This window comes from Vanellus vanellus (assembly GCF_965231255.1).
Source record: "Vanellus vanellus genome assembly, chromosome: 1".
NCBI lineage: Eukaryota > Metazoa > Chordata > Aves > Charadriiformes > Charadriidae > Vanellus > Vanellus vanellus.
In genome coordinates, this window is record NC_138905.1 from 44,586,305 (window position 1) to 44,603,537 (window position 17,233).

At 36.0% G+C, this 17,233-nt stretch overlaps 1 protein-coding gene across 10 annotated transcripts in view; it reads right to left on the reverse strand.

Annotated features, from left to right (window-relative positions):
* PPP1R12A (protein phosphatase 1 regulatory subunit 12A) overlaps positions 1–17,233 on the reverse strand; it is a gene marked incomplete at its 3' end in the record, with an annotated part of 121,476 nt that overhangs the window by 35,513 nt on the left and 68,730 nt on the right. For 6 of the 10 annotated variants that reach the window (XM_082499182.1, XM_082499184.1, XM_082499189.1 and 3 more), the window contains exons 4-11: positions 12,855–13,014; positions 10,829–10,973; positions 7,971–8,045; positions 7,444–7,532; positions 7,156–7,313; positions 3,716–3,843; positions 694–810; positions 115–330 (exon numbers count right to left, since the gene is read on the reverse strand). In XM_082499182.1, coding sequence (XP_082355308.1) covers positions 115–330; positions 694–810; positions 3,716–3,843; positions 7,156–7,313; positions 7,444–7,532; positions 7,971–8,045; positions 10,829–10,973; positions 12,855–13,014 — 1,088 coding nt within the window. The remainder of the gene's footprint in view (positions 1–114; positions 331–693; positions 811–3,715; positions 3,844–7,155; positions 7,314–7,443; positions 7,533–7,970; positions 8,046–10,828; positions 10,974–12,854; positions 13,015–17,233) is intronic. The other 4 variants (XM_082499185.1, XM_082499190.1, XM_082499188.1 and 1 more) reach the window with 1 other exon arrangement.

The following is a 17,233-nucleotide window of genomic DNA, read 5'->3' on the forward strand; positions in this document are numbered from 1 at the left end:
GTAGTACAGTCTAGAGTACTAGTAACGTCTTACTTCTACAATACATCATAAACTTCTATACGAAGTAAGGTAGATCAGTTCCTCGAAAGGTTGTTTCACACAGAAAACAATTACCTTTTCTTTGTTGTCCAATGAAGAGGAAAGTCTGGGACTGGAAGCAGAACGCATAACGCCTGCAGAATCCTTTTCTTTCTGAGCTTCTTTGGAAGCAGTTATCTCTGCAAGTGCACCATAACTACCAGTTTTTCTAAGACCTAACCTCCACGAAGCAGGAGATTCATCTTTCCTCTCTTCTTCTTTGGGAGAAACCTTGGTTGTAGATGTTGGAAACTATAAAACACATGTAAATGAATTTACATGATTAGTTTACATTACCTGTGGTAATTCATGCTCCTTGCGGAGATTTGAGAACACAACTGTTTTTAATAATAATAGAAGTGTTGAATTCGTAGGGAAGTTGTTGTGAGAGACAACCTACACACTCTTCTCTCAAATCAGTTAATGAGATAAGAAATGTAAGACTGGTCAAGGTATACTACTCCTCTAAAAGTTAGCTTAGAAAAACTCACACTTTGCAATACACACTGTGATCATGAGATGCAAACTTAGAAACATGCAAATCCAGTATCAACATTTTGATTAAATATGTTATTTTGCAACCTGTACACAAACCTGTGCACACCAGAACCTCACCATAGATTTTTCACCCTTATTGGGCACAAGAACAATGCCAGTTTTGCGCAAGCCCTGCCTCCATGATGCAGGATCTACTGACTCCACGACAGGCATGATAGGAGGAATGAAATCATACTAAAGCCAATTAAGACAAGACAAAGATGAAGATTGAAAGAATGGAAAATAGAAACAAAAGATTGTTTTAAAAGCACATACTTTGTTCCTACGTTTATGTTATGTAGCTCTTCATTACAGCACAAAATACCAACAATCAGTAACAGACTTAAAACCTTAGTAACAGATTCTTATTAAACACAACACAGCATGTTTAGCTAATTCAGAGACAGAATTACAGTTTGCATAGAAAAGGACAGCAAAGCCTGTTGACCTAACAAGGTCCATGGCCTAAATCCTCATGTGGCTGAGAATACTGGAAGAGTCACACTAACATACCTCTTACCTTCTTATCATATTTCATTCACATCCCTTAATCACACACATCCCACGCTAGCTTAGCTATCAAACCCTTTACTTTGGGAGCTTTGCTCCCAAACTCGCATTACTTTAGCACCCTCAAACAGAAAGCAGCACTACTGAATGCCATATAGACTGAAGAAAACCCAAATTCAAGATTAGTACACTGCATCTGCACCACTTGTGAGCAACATATGGTTTGGCCACCTATGGTGTAAAAGCATAAGAGTAGCTGTAGTAGCACAGATGGTGCAAACCTGAGAAGGTACAAGATCACACATACAGTGCTGTTTTATCTTCATTAGTAAAACAGTTAAGAGCCTTTTTTTTATTCACTCAACTGCTTCTTCAGATCACGTGTACATGCTATGTTACAAGATGATCAGTCTTGATATAAACGTCTTTATTTTGTAGCTATGGAAGTCCCTGAATTTTTCACATATAGTATTAGAACGAGAACTACAGCTGACTTTTAACCTGCATCTTTTACCTTTAAGACCAAAAGATAAGCCATTAATTACTGCATAATAAAATCAGAACAAACTAAATGCCAGTGTATTAATGATTTATAAAAGGATATCATTCAGCTTAAAATCATACTTATTTGTTTTTCTTATTAAAAAGTTCCCCTCCCCCCATACTTTGTCATTTCATCACGTACCAAAAAATTGCATCTACTCGATCATTCAGCTCTGGAATATCAAGCCACACCCCAGCTAGCAATAATTCGGTAACGTCCTATTGCTGAAGGTCATATAGCTTAGAAGCTCTTGCATCATATGAAATAAAATGATTGGAAGGGACAAGCTAGGGAACTTTTGATTTCAAGATGAAGTTCAGATAATTACAAGAAAAATGAAGTGCTTGAAGTGTTAGATAGAATCTCCAGTATGCAAAGAGAATTAAGCACAGTAAAAAAAACTGGGTGGAGAGCACATCACTTAAACTGCCCACCTGTCACAAATGCTTGTATTACTGAAGTGATTTCAAAAAATAAACTATATAAAGTAGGCCTATTTCCTTGCAGTAAAATTCACACTATGTATTTGAATTCATTCCAGTTAGACACAGTTAGCAAACCAGCAATTACTCACGACATCTTCCCTCCCTCACGCATTTGCCATGGTTTGCGTGGAAAACTTGTGGCTCAAGTTCTGCACAGCTCCTAGGCAATGCAAATGCAGCTCCCATGACAGAGAACTATAATTCCTTATTGAGCCAGCAAGAACTGTTTAGATTAACGTCACAAGATCACGCTGGAATCTAGCTGTTTGCCCAGCCACAAAGCTCAGCGAGGGGAGACAGAAGTCACTCCTGCTGGTGAGCCATGCCCACAGTTCCTACATTTTTTGCTCCTACATTTTTTTGAGATAAATCTTGTGGACATCAGTCACAATGCTTTTTGCAAAACAGCTCTTGGGATCAGGAAGGCTGGCCCAACCCTACCGTACATGCATCACTTACATGATGCAGTTGGGCAATATATTCCCTGCATCTGTTACATTAAAGTATACTTTGTAAGATGAATTATAATTAAGTTCTATTGTGAATATGAAAGTATAACTCCAATAAGTTCTCGCAGCTAAACACAATACATGCTGTTCGCCCAACAGGACGTCTCCTCTCTCTACTGTCGCTTCAGTATATCATGGCTACCTTTTCTCCTAAACATGCTTTTCAGAAGCATCAGTAGAGGGTTATGCTTTGATTACAATGTGTATAGAAAAGTTGTAATGACTGACAAATGAAGCCTTACTGGATTACTATCCAGTTTGCTTTGATGTTCTAGAAGTTTGACTTGTGTACCACCTTCTGACTATACATTATTATCTACAGCAATTTTTTTCTCCAGGCATACATATCTTCCCTTTGACAAGCAAAAGTAAAATGCATTCCAAATAACTTTTCACAGCAAGCTGTAAAAAGCTTCCTGCACACAATATCGCTTTGTTAGGTGTGTTTCTAAGCTGTGCATTGAATAAACCACGTGTCCCAATTCTCTAGCTCTTCTATGAGGTTCTAATCATATTGCAATCAGGTTTGGGACCTATAGCACTTTCTACTTCTTATTTCAGGTATCATTTTCAACTTCTTCACCTAAGCACTAGCTGAATGCTTCTAAGGACTCCTGAAATATCTTAGTCATGCTTGCCTCCCTTGCCTTAAGTGCATTGCAAATACAGGCACAGAAAGACACTAAAACTGTAGTTTCAAAAAATTTTGGAGGAGCCTGGCATAGAAAAGACTTTCGAAAGATGAAGTTTAGCTTCAGGAAAACAAGAACCCCACTCACTGTGCAACAGATTTTTGCCTTTTTAAAAGGATCTTATGTTCAGCTATTTCATAGTTCTGTATTTTAGATCCCTCTTTAGAATCAAAACCATTCAAAACTTAAAAAAACCTGAACACAGTTTCTGTAGAAAAACATAAAATATTTTAGGAATCTGTGCATATTTTCAATTATCCACTGGATAACCCAATCCACTTTTTATACAGGAATCAAAAAAATATATGCTTACACAGAAGAACAGAAATTTAAAAACACGAGAAGTGTCATTTATTTTACCTTCTTAACAGGTGATGTAGGTGCCCCTTGGCCACTGGCTACTGAAGGCGCTGTCACAGCTACCGATGCTGATTGTGTACTTGTAGTATTTGCATTATTGGTTACAGCTGCCAAGGTTTTGGTCTTATCTGCAAAATATTTACAAGATTTTAATTTTCATTTCTCATTCACAACTTCTTCACTTCTACAACACAGAGTTGAATTTCTTTTGAACGTATTTGACAGCCAACTTTTAAAACAGCATTTTATTATTTATTCCACAGTGTTTTCCCCCTAACTCCCAATCTGTACCTTAGTTAGGTCTGTCTTTTCTCCATAATGGTCATGCTTGTAAAATATTTATTCAGCAAGTGTTAAACACTCAGAGATGCAGAGACAGAACCACAGAATCATTTTGGTTGAAAGTGACCTCAGGAGGCCACCTAATTCAACCTCCTGCTCAAAGCAGGGTCAATATTGTGTACAGACCAGGTTGCTCAGAGCTTTGATGAAATCAGGTCTTGAAAACCTCTAGAGAGAGATATTCCACAGCCTCCCCAAACAGCCTGTATTTTAGTGGATGACTAATGACCATAAAAATTTAACAGTAGGAAGTACGTTCGCATGTAAGAGTCAATTTGAACTACAGAAGATGCTAATTCAAAGTAAAACATTTATTCTTGGATAACTGTCTATGTTGAGTGCAAAGAAATAATTAACTGCACAGAGAACCCAGCCGGGGATTCTGGTCACTAGAATGAGCTGAGGCAAGGATTTGCCTTCCAGAGCTCTGACTTTCCATTTGCTTCATTCCTTCTTTGTCCCTTGTTTTTCCTACCTAAGTTTCACTGTCTACCTACTCTACCGTCTCCTGCTTTGTCCTTCCTACCCACATTTCTTCCTCTGTCTTTTGTCCATGTACATTAACCCCTCTTACACAAACATACAGAAAAAGTCATGGTTGTGATCCAACAACCGTTGCCACTGCGCTTGATTGAGCTTCATAGTCTTACACCTCACTTCTGTTCCACCTATTTAAATTGCACATTCTTTGCATCAGGATGCTACATCCTATTTGTGCTGTATGGAGCAACATGGGGTTCAATCCCCATTGGTTTTGGTCCTACTATAAAGATACCTTATGTCTACACTACCCATACAGAATAGGACTGGTTAATTTAGAAAGTATGCAGTGTTTTCAGAATGTTCTCATATCCAACATTCAAATTCAACAAAGTACCAATCTACGATTGAAAATCGTAAAATTAATGGTATTGCCATTACACATGTGTTTTAGTTATGGACATAGATGAACAGATGTTTTGAATAATTACTTAGGCACTAAAATACAAACATAAAAAAAGCAGCTTACATGACTAACTGTGCACTTAATGGAAAGTTCTTTTTAAACGCAAGTGAAAATAAATGGTAGTAAACTTGCAGATCATGGTGATAAAAAGTTCAACAAGGCAATGTGGACTGACAGTACGATTTGAGATGATGCACAGGCAGATCTGCTGGAAATTTGCAAATGAGTAATACAGCTTTAAAATATACAGAAAAAGTTATCAGGAGTGAAAGCATGGAAGGAGAAAAATGGATTTTTCACAACTGTATTCTGAAATTATTTCAAGGACAGCAAGAACACAGTTGTATGCATGACTGAGTTAATATTGACTAACTTCCAAAGAAAACACTAAACTACCTCAAAGTAAGTTAAGAAACCTGAACTGCTGAAAATTTTATTTTTCAGCTTGTTTCCCTGTCCTTTAGGAGATGCTAACTTCATATTCGTATTTCCCTTCTTGGTCTTGCAGAGAGAAATGTATTTATTTTTAAACTGTATTCTCACGTAACCAATGAAATAGAATATAAGTTTTAGGAAAACATTTCAAATATCCCAACAGAGTAGAAAACACAGTTTCCAGTACTTCAGAATATTGAACACTTAAAATATTTTACAACTAGAACACTCCTTATAATCTTAAGATTTTTCACTAGAAAAGTACCTTAAGCTGAATAATGTGAAAAAAGGGAAAGTACAAGCATGGAATTTAGAGATGCAGCTCTACAGGGAAAAGCTTAAAGTCTAGCTTGCCAAATAAAGTATGATAAAGCCTTGTTTATATTAAAAACCTCAAAGTTTACATAAATTAATTCTTGTGTCACAGTCAAATTTTCCTGGCACAAACTATCTGCTGGTAACGAAGAGAACACAGTTACCAGAGTCATAAAGTTCAGGAGACATTACAGTTAGCTCAGTGACTGAGAAATTACTACGCTATATATTACAGGAGTTTGAGTTTATCAAGGCTCAATCTCTGTAAATAAGGGATGCAAGTATACTAAGGTGAAAGTCTGACTGCAAGCCTTGACAGACACTTTTTCAGCTTAACATTGAAATGCTGGCTTATTTCAAAATACAAAGATAATTAAACCACAATAGACAGTTTGTTTTCGAAACTTATGTTTATTTCTGCCTACGTTAAATATTTACGATGTATTAGCTACCTCTAAAATCCTTCCTTAGTCTTATCTTTTCAAGTGAAGAAATTAGAAAGAATGTTTTAAAATGAGAACAAACAGCTCACCAAAAAGAGTTACTTATTTTATAAAGTGTAAAATAATAATGACATCTATGTCTATGTATTGTATTGCTGCACTGCAATTCTAAAATTCTTTATTAGAATTGAACACACATCTTTTTAAACACTGACTGCCTGACATTTGTTTTCTGATTTGAAAGAAAAGGATGCTATCCTGTTCTCACATCACTACTTGCTTTAAGACTCTGATAATTACTCAAGGAATAAAACACATATATTCCATTGGAGAAGTACAAAGTAACGTGTTTCTCTGCATACAATTCCAAACTTTTCAAAGAACATTCCTCTTGAAATGAAGTTGCATATGAAGTAACTGCTAACATTAAAATGCCACCTTTAAAAGTTTATTTCCGTACACACTGAAAATATATGTACTATTACTTTATGAATGCTTGAGGCAAGATTGCCAGATTAATTGGTAATTACTTCAGGATAACAAGAACAAATAAATGAGAATGTCTGCACTTTTCCAATCTCTGCAGCAGTTCCACAAACAGAGACTGCTATGAAGCCTTCATTTCTGATTTGATCTCACTTTTTCAGTGTTTTCTGACATGCTACTTAAGGCTTATGTTATTCAAACTATTTAATTAAAAGTATCAATTGTTAAGTGGCCGATCAAATAAGTAGGTTAATAGCTTTAACCTGAATAGCCACCAGTAAAGACATCTGTTCAGTATCTCTGTTGTGACTTGACTCTAGACATACATAAACTTGCTTTAAAATGATTGGAAGCTTAGTGAAATCCAGAAGAGTAAGTGAAAGTTAAGATACTTAACTCTCTATCATGTGATATTAAATAAGTAAATTCATAAAGTAAAAACTTTAGAAAGACAATACTCCCAAATAATGTACCTGTCTCTGCTTCGGATTCTGAGTCGTCATCCTCTTCCTCTTCACTAGAACAACTGGATTCGTCTTTCTTTCCCTCTTCTTCCTCATCTGCTTTTTCTTGCTCCAGAGACTCTATACTAGTTGCATTCTTTTCTTGCTCCATAATCAATGTCTCCTTACTGAGTTTGAAAAGAAAAACACTTACTGAGTCCTAAAAAATTTACTAAGACCTGTCAAGTAGGACTTTGTGACAGCTTGTAAAGCTGTTTTTTTTTATTAAGAGCTTACCATTTTTCCTAATTTACTTACTTTTTAAATGATTTCTGTGTCTGATTATTATCCATGTTCGCTGTGGATTCAATTAGCGGAGATTTCTTCTCCCGTTTTTCACTATGAAGCTTCAAAGCATACAGAATGATGCAGTTAAATGGATAGAATGGTACCAGTGTGACAAAATTACAAATGCAGGGAAATCTTTGACTACTACAAACACTGGAATGTATATAAGCTCTCAAAGCATTAAAGTTTAAAATTCTAAAATCTCAGAAACTGTTATTAACTGTGAAGTAAGTAGCTCATTGTTGATGCTTCAGATCATAAAATGCCCACTGGACAAGGCAAGTAGAAGAGCACCTTCTGTCTTCCAAGACTTTTTGGTCACCATAATTTACCAAGTGTGGGCATAAAAGATCTTATGAGATGACCATGGTATTACCTGAATTTGAGCTCCGAATGAAACCTTTGTTTTTAATCTATGTGCTGCTCTGACCTGCATATCATAATCATATGTACAATAAAGTATAACATATACATATCTTTATATGCAAAAGACCTACCAGATTCTGCTTCTTTTGTAATTCTTCTAAATATCCTAGAATATCTTCATCTGCCACATCAAATGCTGTCTGCCCCTGGAGGAGGGGAAGAAGTAAAACACTGTAACTGTACAACAGAATTTAAATACAATGGATAACGATGCCTTATCACATGATGATGCAGGTAAGAAGCACATTCAGAGAGAGAAATTAGAAAGTATAAGCCAAGCTCTATTACAAACTGTTAGTCTGTCAGTAGTTGAAAACAATTTTGAAATATTACTTTTTTGGGGTAATTGAAACAGGAACTTCCATATCTGATGAGTAAACATGTTTTTTAAGAGACAAAAACATGACTTCAATACAATTTTGCTGTCCTTTGAAGGAAAAAAAAACTATCATGGAAAAGAAAAGTAGATTGAAATTATTTGATTCTCACAATATTAGTTCCAAACAACTATTCCAATGGCAGTTGTATGGATGGATCCTGAGCAGTGCAGTATCCTGTCCATCTTAGACTACCACATACAGCTCGATTTTCTAAAGTTTAAATTATTTAAGGAAGCTATACTAAATTTAAGTAGTCATGCCTTCACGTTTATATTCCATTTTAGAAAACATCCGCTACAAGCTTTTGTTCTTATCCCTCCTTAGTGCCTGATTTCCATGGGACATGTACTTGAATAAACAGATCATTATGTGATTCATTAACACAGAGTAATGCTGTCTGCTGTAATTTCTTCAGCTTGCCATATCTTACATCTACATAGTCAATGCAATTCCCGACTAGACCGGATGCCCACAGGACGTGAGATTCTATCTTTAAGGTCTGAATTGGAAAAGATTTCAAAAATTCCCTTTCTTCATCTCTACTTGAAGACAAGAAGAGCTGAAGCTCACAGTTTCACAAAGAAAGCCTAACTTACTTTGATACTGCAATACAATATTTTGTGTTTGTAAGTTTGTATTCAAACACAAGAAGGCTGGAATCTACGCAAAGTCCTAAATCCACTTGTATAAGTGCAGCTGCATCAATATGCTGAGTGGATGTACTGAAATGTTGGGAGGACCATTACAACATCAGTCAAGTAAGTATTTCCGTACAATAACCAGCAATAAAGACAGGGCTGTCATTTAAAAGTGGTCACAACAGCTTATAAAGATAACTAAATGTGTTCATATTTGTCTCTGCTTACTTTAGTTTCTTGAAATGTTAACTAAAGGCAAACATATTCCTCATTACACTGCGAAGGCTATCTTAACTAGTTAGAAAGGATGGGCTTTCAAACCACTAACTTTCACATCCATAACACTTCTGACCATACAGCAGAAGCACGTGCACCTTTCAACACACATTACCCAAAACAGCTTGAGGTGCTCTGAGATTTGAACTATTCAATTTAGTATATAACACAGCACTAAACTGGAAACTAAACAACAAAATTATCTCAAGTTTATGTTTGCATTATTATGACTACAGTTTTTCATCTGGCCTTCTAATTTTAAGTAGTTATTAAATGGGTTTATTTATGGCTGAGTTCTCTGAGATGCTAAGCACCTGCAACTGAAATCAAATCCAGGAGTTTCCAATCTTCGTATCTCCAAAAGAAAAAACGCTTACTAGCTTACTTTAGAACACAACAGACAAAGCTTTCCTAGCTTGCACAGACAAGCCCATACACCAAATAAAACAGCTTATATCTCTCTGTACCTCCTTCATTCTTATTCTTGCCCCAATTGAGTTGAACATGCTTTCATGAGAGTGCTCTCTGGAAGACTACCCTCCACATTTTCACAACCCCAGTGAAAAGTATAACAGATAACTTGATAAACTGGTTTCAATTAATTGCATCAGCTTTTGATTGCCTGATACAAGATATAGTTATACAGCTGATATTTAGAAGTTTTATAAGCACTGTACGGAAACAGAGTTGAAGCTATTTGAAATTTAATTCCAGATTTCACTGATTTTACTATAAGCAACCTCAATTTCCAAGGAAGAAACAGTGAACAAAGACTGAAAATTTTAAGCAGCAGTAGTTTTGCGCTTATATAGAGTAAACACTTGCTAATTCATGTTCTGTATCTACATATTTCCCTACTTTGTTTTAAAAAGTTTATGAAAAAATTCAATGAAGAATCCATCTTAAAAGTTGGGCAGGTAATTTACATATACAGTACTGACAGAAATTGGAAGGAGATCAGAATCTACCAGTAAAACATACTGAAAAGAGAAGAAAGAGAGCTTCAGCACTTATACAGCTTGAATGAAAAGTTTTGGATCCTTGTGATGCCTCTGTGAATCATGAATACATTTCTGTCTCTTGGGAGCAAGATCTTGCAAAGCCAGCAAGCTACGCAGGCCTTTGTGTAAAGGTTGAGGAAATACAGCTTAGGAAGTATTCAAGTTATATCTAGGGAGTCCAGAGATGCCTACAAGTTTCTTCCAGCGCACCCAAACCAGTGTACAGTGATTAACTCTTTAGTATGCCAAAACAAGCAGATTTTAAGAGTTAAGACAATACCCAAAGGTATCGTCATTGTCTTCAGTGATCAAATGAAGGCCTGTATGCAGTCCATCAAGTCACTGATTTTACACCTCTGAAATGTCAATAAAACCATTCTATTTTGAATTTCCGTGTCAAAGATTACATCGATCATTTACTATAGAACTAACCATAAAGTGGGCCTAGAAATTAATTTAGACAATCAGAGAATTTAGTCTTGAACACAAACATGCTGTTTTGACAAAACATGCATTATATAAAGCTCCACGTACAGTAAACAGCAGTTTATCATCACTTTTCTTACCCTGGCTTCTAAAGTCACTTTAGAGACCAGAACTTTGTATCTTGACAAGGATTACATAAAAATCCTACCACTTTGTTGACAGCCTCCATATCACATAGGTTTTCCACTAAAATGCGACATGCTTCTTCTTTACCCCAGTGAGCAGCAGCATGAAGTGGTGTCCAGCCATCATAATCTTTAATATTTACATCGTAGCGAGCCTGTATTAAAAGCCTAAGGAAATTAAAAGAATTAGACCTTCACACTGCTGACAGGGATAAATAAAATGTTGTAATATCATAAAATTATTCTACATTAATATCTTTCTCCTTTTTCATCATACATATTTTAATTGGGCTATTGACGATTGATTAATTCTATTTCCTTACAGAAACATTTGCCTTTTCATTGTTCAGTAGGCCTATAGATTTTCAAAGGAAAATTTAAAAAGTAGCCTTTTCCACTTGCTTCCTTATTCACTTCCTCTTCATTCAAAGCCCATTGTTTCTATACAGTTACATATTTTTCTCTACATGTGCAGTAATACAGAAAAGCCCTTTTAAGGAAAGGAGAGCTGTAAAAAGTCAAAAATTGTTAGATACAGTGTTCTTATCTAGTAAATCATTAAAATCTCCTCCTATTCTAATATTAGTTGCTTGAAACTTGCATCTCCTCCGGTCATTAACATTTGATGTTGTAACAGTCTAATGTTCACATGCCTCAATTGCTCTCCAAGAGGGAGCAGAGCTCCTCAAATAGAGGACCTGTTTTTCAGCCTGCATTCAACACTCAAATTCGGCACGGTTCTGGTGTGAGTGTCAAAGTGACAACAGACACTTAACCTGACAAACAGTTTTGTGTAAAGGGCTACTGGCTCTCTCAAACACTGTCCATAATTATTAAAAATCACGTAACTGTGAAGTATTCTTCTGAAAAAACTCTCTCCATTTCTCAAGAGCCAATATACTTATAGTAATATCCTCCAACGACTCAACACATGCTTAGCTGCAAAGCCTTGCAGTCTTGCATCCTACACAGAGCGCAAATTTTGATAATTTGAAGCCACCACGAAAATTGCCTGCACGTATATTTTTCCCCTCCTAGGAGAAGTACGTGGACTGATCTACAAAAAAGACACTGAGAGTACTAAAAAAACCCCTCACTTATACATAAAACTTCCTTGCAGACACATGTAATTCTAAAACAAATTCTTTCCCAACAGAATAATTTCTCTTCATTATGTTGAAGGGTTTTTCGAAGCAGAACTCTCATTCAGTAAATTGCATGTAATGGTTATAATGATTAAAAAAGCTCTTTCATTCAACAACTGTGTTGACAAAGCATTACAAGGCTCTGCAGACCTTAAAGATAGCAATACTTAAACAGTCCGGGTTGTGCTCATTTTCATTCATGTTACAATATATAACTGTTCCTAGTACTGCTAAAGCAGTCAAATACATTTACAATCACAGTAAAGCAATATATTATTAAGTATGATTAACTTAAATAAAAGCACAGCTTTGATGAAAAACAATTAAACCTCTGTTACAGTATATACTTGTATTGTATGGATGAAAAGCTACCTATAGATTAGAGGAAACAAAAAGCTTGAAGCTTTCCAGGAAAGACTTCAAGAGTCATGATTTTCAACAATACCAAAAACGCAAAATTAAATTCTCTGTTCTTTAGGTCTAAAAACCTCCAGTCTGGATTAGAAACTCTGCTTTATGTATGCAAATATATATGGTATCTTGAAAATATGCATCAACCAGAATGCTAACTGGCATCACAAAAAGCTATTAACCTTGTTTACACAGTTGGCTTTAGAAACAGGGAAAGTTTTTTGTCAACTTTCTTCTTTTAAATAAGTATGCAGACTCAATATGTACACCGTTTTCATATTTTGAATGACTTAACATAGAAAGCTAACAGCATCATGATTTATGAATGCTTGAGAACATAAAATCAAACTTAGAGGACAAGATAGTTTTAGAGATCGTTCTTTTCCAAGATACAACCTATAAAAGTCAGAAGTGTCCAATCCCATCAATGCCAAACAGCATTACATCAACGGGACAATCAAATATGAAAAATTTCCATTTAAACCACACTTACTTTAAGACTTCTGTATAGCCCTTAGCAGCAGCTACATGAAGTGCTGTACCACCAGATTTTGCATGCCTGACGTCATTTATATGGCCACTGTTGAGCCACTGTCTTGCATCTCTTAGCATTATTCGTTCTTCTTCTTTTCGAGCTGCCTCTATATCAACCCCTAATTCAGACAGGGAGGGGGAGATGGGAAAAGAGGGCACAAAATATTTTAGTTCAAACACTTCAATTATATAACAAATGTTATATTGTGTTTATGCGGTACAATAAAATAACAGCCAAATAATATGAATAATGTTCACGGTTAGATATGAATATCTTTTTCACGATGAATCCCAAGAGATTATGAAAACATCCATTACTGCATGACACTTTGCATGCATAATGCAGTTTATTCCCAAAACAGGGGGAGGAAAAAGAAAGCTACTAAAACTGGCTCTTCAATTTTAAGAATGTCTACCATCACAGTAATAATCACTGAAGTGAGCTGTTAAAAAAAGAGAGAAATTATATTTTAACCTTCTAAGCATCAAAATCTAAGTCTGGTTCAATGTGTCTGTAGAAAGTAGAAAACAGTTACAATTTTTTACAAGGACATAGCTACAGGAAGAGGAACAGCCTTGCTTCTCAACATTGATGATAAGAAAGATGGAGCTATATTTTTTTATACTTTATAAAGAATTTCTGGTTTGCCTTCTATCACTGTGAAACACAAACCTTATACTCATATAGCCAAGCCTTTGGAAACCCCCCTCCATATCTCGGGTAAAAAAAAATCTGAAACACTGAAAACTTTTTATAGTACATCTCTCAAAAAATCATCATACACCGATGAAAAGGAAGGAATACAAGATAAGATTTACAAGTATACAAATCGGGTTAAACAGATTGAAAAAAAAACCCAGACCCCAAATGGGCAAAGCAAAGCATGTATTTGCAAACATTTTTTAATTACTACCACATGAAGTGATCTAAAGAACATAGCAGGAAGGGGGTCTTGAAGAGAACTATGCATGAGCATTGCTCTATCTATGCTGACTGAACGGTGACAAACTTAGTGAGGAAAAGGAACTTAGGAACTGTGGTCATTAGGAGCACAAATTGTATCTGGGTTGAACTCTTAACAGGAAATAAGTGGGTCAACCTTTGGCAAAATGTATGATTTGTCTAATCTTAGACCCTAGTATACAGGTACTTGTAAAATACATACTGTTGTTCCGCCTTCTGAATTTTTGATTTCTCATGGAGCAAAGCATTAACTAGGACACAATAAAAACAAGTGAAAACTAGAAACAGGTACTGACGTACTAGCTAAATCCACAAACCTCAACAGTAGTCCTTATGGCCTACAAAACAGAAGTTGACTTTAAAAAGTCATCTCTCTCAAGAGAGAGATGCTCCTTGACTCAGATCAAATCTGCCTTCTTTCAGTATTTCCTGCAGAAGCTTCATCTATTCCCAAATCATTTTTCTCCAGCAAACTTGTTTCTGTCACATAACTCTCCTAACTGTCCAACACAACAATATAAAGCAGACCCCAAACAAGAGTATGCAAAGCTAGGACATATTTTTTCAAAATTACTCTACATAATTAATTAATCCTAGTTAATTTTTGAAGTCTTTATAAAAGTGGTCCTTATTAAAGAAGTTATTAATATCACAAAATGAAAAGATAATATAGAGGTGATTATATGTAGTGCAATGAATCATTCTACTGTGTAAAACCTGATAAAACAGATTATAATAGAACAGATTCATCAAGCTGTTATCAATGCACTCGCAACCAGAAAGCCAGAGCAACAAACTGGCAAACTGAAAGAATTATACTGGCGCTGCTGAAATACCTTTAAGGTAGTGGATAGCAGACTGACAGATCTAATATGTTACGTATGAATTAGTACTTCACAGATGCTGCAATTCCCTAATTATAGAGTAAGAAAACCATTGAATATGACAAGCCCAAATCAAAATTTCCTGAAGTGTAGAAAGAAGGAATGCAATTATTACATGCTTTTGGAAATATAACGTCATTTGTTTGGTCTGCGGTAGCATATGACAGTGCTACAACAGAGTTCACTTCTTTTCTGTTATTCTTCTGTCAATTCACACAGCTATTCCCTAACTACAAATATGTAAAAAAAAGAAAAAAAAAATTACAAAAAAACACCAACCAAAACACAAAGAAAGATCAGTTTGAGAAAAGATTCTGTTTACTAAGAATCTGGTAAAAATTTACACTAAGGACAGATGAAAGGATAAAACTTTACTAAGTATCATAAAATAACTGAGACAGGTTGTTGCTTACAACATTAAATGTTGTAAGCAGTTGACCAAACTCCTAGACTCGTCCACTTAATTGACTAAAACGATCATTTAAGTCTTGATAATTTAATAAAAATTAACAGAATTATGTTTTATTCAGAAACCTATGAAAACCCATAATCTGGAGGCTAAGTTGCCTCCAGCAAGATGCAGGAAGATAAAAATGATTTTTGAAGCATTAAACAGAGGAAAAAGCTAAAATGTACTTATCTGAAAGAAGCTGCGATAAAAATTAAATACATGGAACTTTCTAAAACTCTCTCTCTCATGACAACCCACGACTAAATAAATCTGAACAGAGATTCAATTTTACATATCTAATGATCTTTACAACTCTGACAGGTATGAAGAATGAAAACCAGGAACTCTGAGTCAATAACGTATTGATAATCATGTATTCTCAGTCCCCTAGAAGGCTCCTTCGTATTGATGTGCGAACTATTGCAAACTGTAACTTCCTTGGGCCTTAGCATCTGCTTGCCTTTCAGAACGACACAGCAGTGCAGACCAGCAGATCCTTGGAAAATAATTCTCTAGAGTCCAGCCATTTACATGTCAGTGTTGCCTGCAAAACACTACTGCGCAAATAAATAGTTTATTTATCAACTGTTAGTCACACTTATGTCCATCCCGTTTTTGCATACCCGAGGCCTAACCGTGAATCCTTATCAGCATGAGTAACCTTCCCCACCTGAAGAATGTGACGTAAATTCCTATCAGCGTAAAACTGTTCATGTGTGTGGCTGGTCATTCCAAGGCACTTTTGTATACAGGAAGAACAGAGAAAAAGTTCCTCCCAAACCCTGATCTTGAACTTCTAAAGGTTAAGCACTAGGTATGCCTAAAGAGGTAGAGAGTTTTGTAAAAACAGCAATGTTGTTGCAGAAAAAGTAACCAATACCGAATATAGACTTCTATCAGTATCACAAACGATCACACTTCTGAAGCCCACACGAGATATAATGGCTGCACCAACCCATTATTTTACAAGACAGTAAATTTCTGATCATATTTCAACAGAAGAAAGTACGAGAATCTTGCCAATGGAAATAAAACATCCCACATTAATAACTGGCAGGAAAACGGGAATTGAACTCCATCACAGACAAAAAGCTGCTCTCTGAGATAAGCTAAATACAATTCCCATTATTAACTACACGCAAACAGCCTTCATTATCCCTTGTACGGCCCTTTCTCCTTGCTTTTGGTGTTCCAGCCTCTATTAAGATATCAGGGGAAAAGAAAATGCTCGTCATTACGTTTCAGCCACTTTCTCCACACGGCCCATAGATGGCAATGCGCTGCCTCCCAGCTCAACTTCAGCCCGAGTACCCGCTCCCAGCACCAGTACGCTTAACCGCTCTGGCAGTCTAACAACTTCTTAAATCATTAAATAATTTATTGCCAAACGCTCTCCTTTTTTTTGATCAACAAGTGTTATTCAACAGTTCCAAACAGGTTTGAAAACAGCGTGCCGTTCAGTGAGCATTTAATGAAATTCAGCATAAATTTAAATGCTGAATCATTGTTTCAGGACTCCTCAGCCATATAAAGGCATGTTTTATAGATACTGCATGGAGGAGCAACCCACTTTTTTCTTCATGTAGGGAATGTTTATATACAAATGTAATAGTTAGCATTTTATCCACATAAACAAAGCTGAGTTAAGCAATACATCTGAGAGAGTCTCGTTACATTTACCTATAATTAAGAATGAGGAACATTTGCTTCTCCTCGGAAAAGCAGAAGTGATCTCTCTGATAGTCAGAGAATAGCTACCGTGTTGTATCATGAACTCCTGATTCAGCTCACGTCACCTCTCCCCACTAACTCACCTCCCGAGAATGTTTCCTGTAATTCAAAATAACTGCTTGAGCAGTTAAAAATAATTTTAAGAGGACATCTGATGATAATCAGCTAAAAAATCACTTCAGACCATGACACTTAACCCTACTCGGGACCTGAGGAGAGGCAGCGTGTAAAACTGGCCAGGGCTAGCCAGGGCTAAAGCCACGTCTCTGTCAAGTCTGCCAGTTTTCACCACTGCAAACGAAAATTTT